General features: G+C 32.8%; 2 protein-coding genes across 38 annotated transcripts in view; one reads left to right on the top strand and one right to left on the bottom strand.

Moving 5' to 3' along the window:
• The window catches only part of LOC141375828 (E3 ubiquitin-protein ligase RBBP6-like), a 45,609-nt gene extending 39,176 nt beyond the window's left edge, over nucleotides 1–6,433 (bottom strand). Inside the window, exon 1 of the mRNA XM_087265025.2 lies at nucleotides 5,915–6,433. The gene's annotated coding sequence lies outside the window, so the exon portion shown is untranslated. The remainder of the gene's footprint in view (nucleotides 1–5,914) is intronic.
• LOC141375838 (uncharacterized) overlaps nucleotides 1–13,093 on the top strand; it is a 488,480-nt gene that overhangs the window by 166,053 nt on the left and 309,334 nt on the right. For 3 of the 37 annotated variants that reach the window (XR_015944757.1, XR_015944758.1, XR_015944755.1), the window contains 3 exons: nucleotides 1,072–1,126; nucleotides 2,333–2,387; nucleotides 3,139–3,235. The exons of 29 other annotated variants lie outside the window; for them this stretch is intronic. Coding sequence is in view for 2 of the 8 variants with exons in the window: in XM_088651078.1 (XP_088507204.1) it covers nucleotides 1,072–1,082 (11 nt within the window). In the remaining 6 variants the exon portion in view is untranslated. Of the gene's footprint in view, nucleotides 1–1,071; nucleotides 1,128–2,332; nucleotides 2,388–3,138; nucleotides 3,237–13,093 lie in introns of those variants that run through there. 5 more of the 37 variants (XR_015944759.1, XR_015944756.1, XM_088651078.1 and 2 more) reach the window with 4 other exon arrangements.

Below are 13,093 nucleotides of genomic sequence, written 5' to 3'. Positions count from 1 at the left end.
ATAATAGTAACAATGAATTCCATTTCTCATTATGATACTGCCTTGAATGTGCATGAATGTAGGTTATCTGCTATTAAAAGTCTGTTACTTTATGAAAAATAATTGTATAGTTTGCATCAAACAAAAATGAAGCATTGCAGTAAGAAATATTAATTTTGTACTGCTGTTTTTATATGCATGTCAATTTAATAAATAATATTTCTGCTACAAAACAAACAAAAGATTATAATAAATCATTCAATTCAATGATGAAAGCTGCAAAGCAGTCATCAGTAAATAAAAAAAAAATAATATATACCTTAAAAAAGAATAGACAAAAGAAAGAAAGTAAAGTCTCGCTTCTATCACTCTTTTAAAGTTTTGGTTTCAGTTTGTGTCAATTTAAAGGTTCAGTCTGAGATGATCTTCATTTTTCTGTGTTTGTGGAAAAGCAGGCGAGTCAGCCGACCCAATTAATAAGTAGGCAGCGCAAGATTCTTGCGCTAACCATCGGCGCAAATCCGGTCTTTGTTATGAGCCGCAGTTTCAGTGTAAACTTAGTAAAGGCGAGCTTCTTTGGCGATGATATGTACAGTATTAGATTTGACTTTCAGCGGACATTTGCGCTGAACACGCAGTGAAAGCGACGCATGGAGATTCGGGCACCTTCTCCAAGAAGCGCGTACTCGATTGATCACAGCTGGCGGATCATTATTCACCACGTGACGTGTCATGATCGCTTTCATCTGCGCCTCAACTTAGGTGGGGTTTTCAAACTTGTGAGCTTTAAGTTTTTACTCTTCAGCCGTTTGCATTTCCTGTGGTCATAAAAGCTCCTTCCCTGTCATCTGACAGCGCAATACCTTGAGTGAATGACAGCTAATATGAACCAATATAGAGGCAGGGAAGAGCGATTCAGCATGTTTTTAGAAAAAACCAAAACAGGTCGCACTACAACCATTATCTGCAGTCGCACTAATGCGCCCAAATATATTATGAGGTCGCATAGATTAATTTTCGGGCGCATATGCGACCAAAATGGTCGCAATTTCGAGCCCTGCTTCTTAATCTTTCTGTGCTTCTTTCTTTCAGTATCTCAATGAGCTCGTCACTTTGACAAACACAAACAGAGCTGTCTTCTACAGAGGTTTGTTAATTTTTTGTCAAGCTATTTTGACAGTCGTTAAAGGGATAGTTTACCCAAAAATGACAATTGTTTCATCATTTGCTCATCCTTTACTTGTTCTAAACCTTATGGGTTTAATTCTTCTGTTAAAGACAAAAGAAAATACTTTAAAAAAAAAAGATGGAAACCTGTAACCATAGATTTCCATAATAGAAAATACCAATAATATGAAAGTCAATGGTTACAGGTTTTCATCAGTTTTCAAAGTATCTTTTGTGTTTAACAGAAGAAATAAACCCATAAAAGTTTGGAACACTTGAGGGTAAATTAATAGTAAGTAAATGTTAATTTTTGGGTGAACCATCACTTTAAGTGCAAAATTGACAGTTTCCTATTTTTACTAAATGCAGGTTAGCAGTCCTGTATGTTTAGTCATGGTTTATGAGAACTAAGTATGTCTATTGGATGTGACTTAGCAGTAGGTTGTTGTTTTATTAAATCTGTGTGTTTCTTCATGGTATATGAGGACACAGTATGTGTAGGTTTACAATGGTTTACATAGTGCTAGCAGTAGACTATTATAACATGTTTCTTCATGGTTTATGAGGGGAGAGTAAAGGAGTACACCCAAAAACGACAATTGTGTCATCATTTGCTCACCCTTTACTTGTTTTAAATCTTTATGGGTTTATTTTTCTGTTAAACACAAAAGAAGATGGAAACCTGTAACCATTGACTTTCATATTTTTTGTGTTTTCTATTATGAAAGTCAATGATTGCAGGTTTTCTTCTTCCATCAAAATATCTTGTTTTTGTTGTTTATCAGAAGAAATAAACCCTTAAAGGGTTGGAATGCTTTGGGGTATATTAATAGCAAGTACATTTTCATTTTTGGATGAACCATCCTTTTAAGTGCTAAAGTAACAGTTTCCTATTTCTGCTAAATGCAGGTTAGCAGTCCTGTGTGTTTATTCATGGTTTATGAGGACCAAGTATGTCTATTGGATGTGACTTAGCAGTAGACTATTGTTTTATTAAATCTGTGTGTTTCTTCATGGTTCATGAGGACACAGTATGTGTAGGTTTACAATGTTACCAGTAGACTGTTATTTTATAACGTGTGTGTTTCTTCATGGTTTATGAGGACATGATTGGTTTTGCAAGACTTAAAGCTTTCAGTAAGTGAATTTCATGTTTTCTTCATCTTTCTTTACTTCTCTCTTTCAGCACCTCTATAAGTCAGTCACTTTGACAAACACAAACAGAGCTGTCTTCTACAGAGGTTTGTTAATTCTTTTGTAATGCTATTTTGACACTCCTTAAAAGGATAGTTCACCCAAAAATGACAATTTTGTCATCATTTGCTCATCCTTCACTTCCTTCAATCTGTGTTTCTTCATGGTTTATGAGGACACAGTATGTGTAGGTTTACATGGTGCTAGCAGTAGACTATTATAACATGTGTTTCTTCATGGTTTATGAGGGCATGGTTTGTTATGCGAGACTTTAAAAGTAAGTAAACGAATGTTGAATTTTCTTTATCTTTGCTTTTCTGTTTCAGTACCTCCATGAGCCAGTCGCTTTGACCAACACAGAGTTGTTTTTTACAGAGGTTTGTTAATTCTTTTGTCAAGAATTAACAAACCTCTGTAGAAAACAACTCTGTGACTGGCTCATACCCAAAAATGACAAATGTGTCATCATTTGCACACCCTTTATGGGTTTATTTTTTCTGTTAAACACAAAAGAAGATGGAAGATGAAAACCTGTACTCATTGACTTCCATATTTTTGGTGTTTTTATTTTGGAAGTCAATGATTGCAGGTTTTCTTCTTCCATCAAAATACCTTGTTTTTCGTTTAACAGAAAAAATAAACTTGTAAAGTAGAAAAGTCCAATAGTAGGAAAAATAATAACATGGAAGTCAATGAGTGCACGTTTTAATTTATTAAGAAAATAAACTAATAATAATTAAAATAATTAAATAATTTAAATAAGTGAATAATAATGTCTCTCTCACTTTTTCCCTTCAGGAAATAACAGGTGAATCTTGACAGAAATCCAGGAAGCCAGACAGTGATGGTGGTGATGTTAAGAATTTCTGTCAATAACAATGCAGGAAGAAACTAAGTAACTAAAATTACTTTAAAAATAATGTGCATTTTAGGCCTTTTTTATTTTAAGCAAATTTTAAGCATGATCTAAAGGGTTGAGTTTATTTTCTTAATGAGTTATAGGTGTATTTTGAGAATAAACCAATCAGAGTCTCATCTCCCATTCCCTTTAATAGCCTTGCATCGTGCCATAAGCGCATTTGCTATTTACATGACGTAAAGTAAGTTTAAGTGGAAAAACTGAGCATTTCACAAGCAAACAGTTAACAGTTATTTTTAACAGAAAACTGTTAAACAGAGCATCTACCGCGCGAGAATGAGAGATAAATGATCTACTTTCACTTTCGCTCTTGGTGGATAGGAAAATCTTTACGCACAGACATCAGTTAGCCTAATAATAATAATTAGTTGCGTTTGTTAAGCGCAAGTATTTGTTTCAAAACTATTTCTAAATGCAGTTCTAATTTTCAGCAAATGAATAAATGAACAATAATAACTAAGTGTTGTCATAAACCTGAGTTATATCCTAAAAAACATGTTGCCCGCATATGGTCTAAAACCTGCAGGTGGGCAAATCTAAGCTTTTTTTTAATAAAACAAATATAAATATGGATATAATAATTATTACTGCTAATAATAACATACAAAAGCAAATTGTTATGAATAAAAACTATTGCGTCGTAGAGTGATAAACAGTGTTTGTTATTTTAAAGTGATAGGACTAAGATGGTCAATAAATAAGCTTTTTATTTACCTATTAATTCACAGTTTTAATTTACATTTTGTTGATTATATTTTACTCTTACTTTTACCTATTAAAAATCTTATTTTTTTCTTATTATTACTCTTATTTTACTTTTATTATATTTATATTTTACTATTATGTTATTTTGTCTCAATTACTGTACATTAATAGCAAATTAATATTTAAGTAGGCCTAATTATTTATTTAAAAACATTACCAGCGAAATACTGAGAAACGGTCTGGCGCTATTTTTATATACAGGCCTATCATAATTTTAAAGAAAGCTGCAAGGTGTGCTACATTATTTTAAATTATTTTTTCTGTCTGTTACTTGAAGTTCAGTGCGTGTGCCTGTGCGCTGAGAGACAAGGCAATATTGACAAAATATTGAATTTTGTTTTTTATATTGCATTGCATTAATTTGCAGAGATGTTTTATAGTTTATACAGGCCTAAAATAAACGCTTTGGTACAGAGTTATTATTTTAAAACAAACCTGTGTTTGTAATGATAGATGTAGGTGTCACAAAATTCTTTTTAAATCAGTGTTTTTATTAATATGATTATTATTTATTGTGGACAACACTTAATAAATACTGAAATGTCCTTAATACACACCTTATTTTTTTATCAATTACAGTGCTTCCCGCTAGGGCTGCTCTATTATGGGAAAAATCATAATCACGATTTTTTTGGTCATTATTTTAATCACAATTATTCAAAATGATTATCAGTTCAAGTCAAAATTATTAGGGCTCCTGTGAAATTATTATTATTATTTTTTATAAATATTTCCCAAATGATGTTTAACAGATTCAGGAATTTTTCACAGTATTTCCTATAATATTTTTTCCTTTGGAGGAAGTCTTATTTGTTTTATTTCAGCTAAAATAAAAGCAGGTTTAAATATTTTGAAATCTATTTTATGGTCAATATTAATAGCTCCCTTAAGCAAAATAGTTTTTGATGGTCAGCAGAAGAAATTACTGGTATACAATGACTTGCCCAATTATCCTAATTAAGCCTTTGAATCGTACTTTAATCTGAATGCTTGTATTTTGAAAAATATCTAGTAAAATATGTGCTGTCATCATAACAAAGATGAATGAAATCAGTTATAAAAAATTAGTTATTAAAACTATTATGTTTAGAAATGGGTTAAAAAAAATCTTCTTTCCATTAATCAGAAATTGGGGGGGGAAAGTAGGGCTAATAATTTAGATTTCAACTGTATTCATTTATTTTCCTCCCTGCAAAGGAAAGGGAAATATGTACAATAGAATAAAAATATGAAACAAACTGTGCTTTAAGCATCTTCACTGTAAAAAAAAAAAAACTTTGATTATAGCTACTAAAGTCCTTCAGACAAGAACAGTGAGGGATTGTCTTCTTTTGTTGTTTGATTAATGGTAAAAACAGTCGGCAGCAGGAATATCACGCACTTTCACTTTAAGAGCAGTACGGTTCTGATTTATGGTTTCTCTTTCACATGTCTTTTGATTCTCAACTAGTTTGTTTATTACTTAAATGAGAGTTAATATGAATAATCACTGAACATCGCGTTTTGATACCTATTTGACCATTAAAATGCTCACATTAAGATAACTTTAGATGTGTGTGCTTTGCTCTGAGCACACAGTGTGCGAATATGTGTGTGCCGCATACACAAACCATGCGGTCTCATTCATGCTTTTAAAACATGAATGATTCGAATGTACATCAATGAATGATGCACATGCCGTGCTGCAAAATTACAATGCATGCTTTTAGTAATATTCACGTGAAACTGAGCTTTGCAGAGCAACAAATGTGTACAACTGAAAAGAGGACGATATATGATGCAACAATCGTTTTATCTCGATTAATGATTTTCATATTCGTTTGAAGCCATAATCAAAATCGAATTTTCGATTAATTGCATAGCCCTACTTCCCGTATGTTTATAATATACTTGCGAAGGTAGCAGGCCCGGCGCCAGGATATCATAACTGAGGAGGCATTTTAATCCCATGACTAATTTTGGTCCCTCTTGTTCCTTTCATTTAGGCTATTTATTCACATTAATTATTACTTTGCATTACTGCCTAAGTTACTGACTCAAGGCAGTAATATACTTTTTTATAGTAATAATGATATGCAGTTTTGCTATTATTGATTTTATACCATTTATCAACGCAGACAGATCATGGTTCATTGCCAAACGAGTGCTTTATATCAAATATTATTATCCTTATATGGGCCTATAATAGGCCTATAAAGGTTTAAAGTTTTAGGTAAAGACGTCAAACTATGCCCATACATGCAAGCTAATCCACGGTTAGACTATTCTATAACCGGTAAATAAATATAGTAAAATCAGCATTACTGAATCACGCTTCACAAAACCTTAACCAACCAAAATCAGTGTTAGGAAAAAGTTAAATGTTACAATCAAATGTCATTAAAAAAAATTTATTAAGTTACATTTTAAGGCATTAGTACGGAGACTCGGAAGGGACGTGATGGTGAAGAAAAAAATTGGGTGGAAGAAAAAAAAACTGAGTGGGAGAAAAAAAAAGGATGGTAGAAAAAAAACAGTGATAGGAATATATATATATATATATTTTTAAGTTTTTGTTCCCTCACAAAGATGTTTTGCGTTATCCACACTTCCTGTTCACTTCATACCTGTCAACCCTCCTGTATTTTACCATTCTATCCCTCTATCATGCTATTGTTAAGTATTTTCCCATATTTCTCATATATTTTTATTTTTGAAAGCATTCTGAAACAAATATAAAAATGTCTGCATTTACTTTCTTTCCATTAAAAGCTGTGGGTTGATCATCGCCCTTCATATGCAACCTCTGAATCAGGGAATGATAAACTGATCCCAGATCAACTTCTGTACATGCCATTTAAAGAGGAGCTAAAGTGCAGGATTCAGATCTGTGTTTAAACAGACAAATATACTTAACAATATGTAAACATGTTCGTCCTGTGTGTTTTATTTTAAACACAACTCATTTTCTCTTAAATGAGCACAAACAGTTACTTAAGTAATGGAATACTTTCATTATAGATCTGTGCATTCTTAAATTGACACCTCTGATATGAAATAAAAGAAAATGAGAGATTCATTTGCTGCTCATCACTTGTTTGATAACAGAGGTGTCGCTTTAAATGGTGTGTATAGAAGCTGATCTGGGATCAGTTTATCATACCTAGCACATCCGTATACATGCATTCGCTAATTCACAGGTTGCATATGAAGAGCGATGATCGACCCACAGCTTTAATGGAAAGAAAGAGAAATATGGGAGAATCACAGCAAAAACGGAAGGCTTGGGAGAATCCTGGTAAAACAGGAGGGTTGACATGTATGAAGTGAACAGGAAGTGTTTGTGGAAAAACAGTTTTGCGAGAACGCAAAACATCTGCGAGGGAACGCAAAAACTTCCAAAAGAGGATTTTTAAATAAAAATATAGTCAAGGTAAAATGTTCAAAAACTAGGTCTGAGTCACTCCTTTTCTTCCGCCGTCTCATTAACACACCTTTATTAAATTACAATAATTAACAAATTGCACAAACAAACAGTAATATTTAAGAGTAAACTAATGAGCTATTTAAAAGTACACTTTAAAGAAAACCACATTTATAAGAGAGACTGTGCCTTAAAGCATATACTGCTCTGTCACACTGCTTTTATTTATTATTTTAGGTTTGTTTATGAATGAATTATTTAAGTTAAATATTTCATGTATGTGGTTTAATATTTAATTGGTCATTAAATCAAATGAAGAAGCTAGCTACTTTATTTTTTGACACTTCAACCGATCAATAAACAAAGAAATGAACAACCACAGATTATTTTATTCTCTCTGTAAAGTATTTAGATACTTAGACTATACTAAATAATTAGACTATTCTATATAGTTTTTAACATTGTTTGGGCTCAGTTGGGATTATTTGTTAATGAACTGCCACTCATCTTTCCATTAAACATTTTGATATTAAAATTATGTTTTAACTTTATGTCTCCAAGATTGCATTGTAATTTTCTAAGTTAAACTAAACTAGTTAAACTAGACAATTAAAATATGCTGTAAAAAAGTTTAGGTTGATAACTATTTTATTTTGGCTGGAAATGATTTACTGCTGGTTTTATCTGACCAGAGAACAACACAATGTTGGAATTGACGTAGTAGCATTGTGTAAAGTGCGATATGAGACAGCATATTTAATCCTTGCACTATTTTAAGTGAATGCATATGTATTCCACCGACTCCAAAATTAGGAGTTAAGAGTCTCATCCAAAAAACCCAGAACCGAACATCCCTAATCGACGCCCCATTGATGTTTCTTTGAACATCAGGTGCCATTATTAACTGTTTATCAAGTTAAATTTCAAACTGAACCTATAACTGTTTTTGATTAATTCAAAGTATAGCCCAGACTATTTTTTTCCTTTTCAAAAGCAGAAGCAGTATAGCCTAAACAGGACAGTTTTACAAATGTACAGATAAGCATTTTTATAACTGAACATCACAAAAGGCCTACAAGAATTTTCAGTCCATTTTTATATACAGGCCTATTATAATTTTAAAGAAAACTGCTAGGTGGGCTATATTATTTTAAATCTAGCCTATATTATTTTTATTAATTTCCTCTGTATCTGTCACTTGCGATTCAATGCACATGTGCTGAGCGAGACGAGAAATAAGGCAATATTGACCATTTTTTATAGGCCACTATAGTATATAATAGTTTGTTTTTACATATAGTATTGCATTAATTTGCATTGACGTTTTGTAGTTTGTAGAGGCCTAAAATGAATGCCTCGATTTGGAGTTATTTAAAACATAATCCTGCGTTTTTAACATTCTTTAAACCAATGTTTTTTATTATTATTATTTAATGTGAATAACTTTTAATTAAAAATTGTAATGTATTTATTACACCACCTTATTGGGAAAAAAAAACGATCAATTACAGTGCTTCCCGCAGGTTTGAAATATAGGACTTGCAGCATTGAAACACCATTTACCCACATCACATAGTTAACTATGCGACAGACAAAACTTAATTGCATTTTTAATAATAATTGTATTTATTATGACACTTTTTCTTTTAATGGGTTAAAGTAAAAAAAAAAAAAAAGAATGTTACAAAAGAAAGAAATGCTTTATGCTATTTAGGAGCAATGTGCAGCCACTGACAGGTAAAATTCGCTTTTCTCTCACAAGTTAAAAAAGCAAATTAGGCTTGCCACGATAGACGGTGTTGACGGTGATACCGGTTTTAAGACGCAACACCGGTGACATCACGTTTTTACCGTGACACCGTCCTCACATTTGTTTTTTCTAAGTATTCGTTTTATTTATTTATTTTTTTATTAAATATTTATTTTAATTAAATGGAAAATAGAATTCGTAATAATTTACTTAAGGCCAGAGCATGCTTTATAATTAAAATCTGAACATAGTAATGCGTCATATTTCATTTATCACGTGAGAATAAATATGCAAGGCATACTCTCATTTTAAAAATCACGCGACCATCATCTCACAGTGTTTAATAATAAATATCTTATTTTTATTAAAACAAGAATGATGTAGCAATGCCGCGCCATCGACAAGCCAACTGCAAAGAAACAAAGCAATCATCACGGCAACTGAAGTGAGCACTTTTTCCGAAGTTCAGCTCTTCTTTTTTGCACTTTATGCATTTCATGTAAAAAAATAAAAGATGAATATGCGTACAAGAATGTAACCTGTGTGCGCGCGTCTTTTATCACTGAGGCCGCTGTCTTTAAAAACCGAAAGTTGCTTCATCTGTCTGGAAATATTTCGGCTTTTAATAAATGAAAAGTTAATTTAGGTGAGCCAATATTAAAAATTGCTATAAAGTAACTGTGAAGTGCGGCAACACATCGAATCTGAGGTCTGATCTCATCTCTCTCTCGCTATCATTCAGACATCGAAACGCCACACAGGTCAAGTCGCAAAACTGAGGCTGGTACCAGCTGACAGGTAGAACAGCTGAAGCCTTTGCGAAATCTGTCAAAATACAGCGCTGAAATTAACAGGCACAAATATCTTTGAGCCAGAAAGTCACGCCTTATCTGTCAAAACGCAATTCGAGCCAATAGGAGTTGTGTAGCCTATTAATTATATTAATTCTAATAAAATGAAAACCAAATTAAACTATTCATTGCATTTTTCGATTGATAAAAATATACGTAAACGAAAAAAAATCAAACGGTGGCTAGTTTGTATTAATGTGTCTTAAAATTAATAAAAATATGCTCAGCCTATTTAAGCTTCACGGTTATATGCTGCGAAGCATGTTACTGAACTACAATATCTCCGAGGGAGACTATATAACTCGATAGACAACATTACCTTGAGGGATTTTAAAAACAAAAGGTGTTTTAAAAAAGGAACAACACGCCAATCGGCAACAAATAAAACATCTTGCCAGGGTATGCTGTGTGTAATCCGCCACTGACAGTGACATAAGACACCTGCGCCTGTCAACTGTGCTTGTAAGAGAGCTCAAAGCTTGTATGGATATAACCAAAAAAAGCAAGATCATATAGTTATAAATATTCCATAACAATACTTATCGAAATATTTATACATTTACATGTTGATTATTTTTTTAGCCTGTTAAATAAAATTACTTTTATTTAGCCTGTCTTTAGATTTTTTACACAATGTTTAATTTCTTAACATTTCTTTCTTTTTTATTTAAAGTTTATATATAAAATGAGTGCTAGCTTGTTTAGTTGTGATCATTATGCAAGGATCATATTTCATATTCGGTTTATTCTTCACTAGCCTATAAATTCGTTAATAAGGCTATATTATAAACGGATTGTTCATAAGGACTAAGCTATTAATATATAATGCAATAGGCTAAATAATACATTAAGAAATAGAGTGGAGGAACTAGGAACTATGACGTCACTTTGTAGGCTAATCGGCTGCTAGCATAAAACTGGTTCCCTCGTGAAAATCCCTATAGGATTTTCCCATAGGGTTTTCGAAGATTGCGAATAATACGCTCTGTGTTCAAACACTGTTCATTACACTTACACGTTTTGTTCAGCCGGATAATTGTCACACGAAAATATAACATTGAGCACTTTTGGATCTTAAATGCAAACGCAAGACTTAAAAAGCTAACATAAGGCTATAAACGGACTACAGCGCCCTCGGGGCGCTCGTCAGTGACGTCAGCCCCACCCTACTACAGACGACTTATCAAGCTTATTTTTAGAAATAACGTCCATGACAAAGAGTTAATCTCTCAGTATATTATATTGTAATCCACGCTATATATTATAAACTAATAAATACGCAAACACACATAGACCTTTGTGCCTTTTGGATCGTTTTTACGTGGGAAATACATGTTTTGCTTTGCGGTTGTTCTAAAAGTTTAAAAAATGTGTATAAATGTGCCTATATAGTATTATTATGAGACATATTTAAATAAGTGTATCGCTCGCGTGCACACAGCCCGCTTACCTTAACAGACGACGGCGTGAGGAGGAACAAGTCTATCAAATGCCTGCAGGTTTCATCATCATGGACACAGAATAACATTCAATATTCCTTTTGTGTCACGAAGTACAGCGAAAAACAGCCCAATACAGTCACATCTGCTATACGTTTTATGGAGGAGTGTAAATATTGCAGTTATGACAGAGTTAAATGTGTTGATGAAGAAAAAAAGACGAGAAATCACTTGATCACGTTAAAATGACAGTTAACATGCATGTATTTTTACACATTTATTCACACGTTTGCATTACTGAGAGCAGGAAAGAAACTGAGCAGTATCTTCATATTATCGTTTAATTAAAATGAATGATCAACAAATGAATCTGTCTCGACAGCCTTTACATGTGAAGGAATTATCTACACACAATCTGAATTCTCAATTAGAATAATACAACAAACTATAAAATACTATTCTGAAAATACTTAAATCACAGACTAATCCAAACGCCCAAGCGAGCTGCGCTCCAGACCAGATCAGCTCGATGACGTATAATGCCCCCGACGCAGCCTGTAGTCTCATTTAGCAACTTGATAGCAACCGTCTTTTTAAAGAAGCATAATCGATTTAAAAGTTGAAGAGTGTGCTGTAACTGATGTGTTTTATGTCGTAGAACAAAACGTGAAAGTATATTGAGTTGGTGTTAGCCACGGACCTTATTTGAGCGATTTTACTGAAACCCCATTCAAAAAACCCATTGACTTTGGGACGAGGGAACCGGAAGTGCTAAAATGCTAACTCGCTTCCGGGTTTTTGCATACAAATTGACGTCATAGTTCCTCCACTCTATTGAAGTCAGGTAGGACAACAAAAGACAACCAAACATGTTCCCCCTGTTAGCAAATGTAACCAAAAAGTATCTTTACGTGCAACAAGCTGCTCATCTGAGGGTGTGTTCAGCACGATGGGGAACATAGTAAGCCCCACAAGATCCCATCTTAAGCCAGAGATGGTCAACATATTGGCCAGGATTCCTCGCAAAGAACAAGTAAACCTCACTGTTAATAAATTCCAATTTACAATGTTTTATTTTTTATTTTTTTTTAAAGACTGTGTCAACCTGTCATTTTTGTAATGTAATTTTGAAAGCTTTTCTTTTATATTTGTTTCTTGTTCATTCGTTTAATCTTATTTAAACTTTGTGCAATTTAATTACTTATCTTGCTATTTTATTTTCTTATTCGTTTTAAAAACATTCTAACATTCATCACATTCGTCCATTCAAACAATTTACGCCGAATTGGCAATTCCCGCAAAACTGAAAGTGAAAGTATTATATGCATTTATAAGCTATTTAAAAGCAGAAAGAAAAGAGGAAACCCCGACCCCCACTATGATACCGGTATTACCGGTGTTGTCACATGTCGATTAACCGGTGGGGAAATTTCCTCATCGTCACAACCTTAATTTGAATGATTTTAGATGTGTATATAAAATAGCCTATGTAAAATATTAACATCATCAAATTAATAAAATAATGACAAATTTGAAATAAATGACAGAAAAGTTAATAAAAACAGACATTATCTAAAAAATGTAAAAATCGCAATATTAAAATGAGTAGATTTTTTTTAAATAAAA

The sequence above is a fragment of the Danio rerio genome, chromosome 8 (assembly GCF_052040795.2).
Source record: "Danio rerio strain M-AB ecotype USA chromosome 8, GRCz13ab, whole genome shotgun sequence".
Lineage (NCBI taxonomy): Eukaryota > Metazoa > Chordata > Actinopteri > Cypriniformes > Danionidae > Danio > Danio rerio.
The sequence above is the reverse complement of the archived record's forward strand: the minus strand, read 5'-3'. Positions and strand labels throughout refer to the sequence as shown.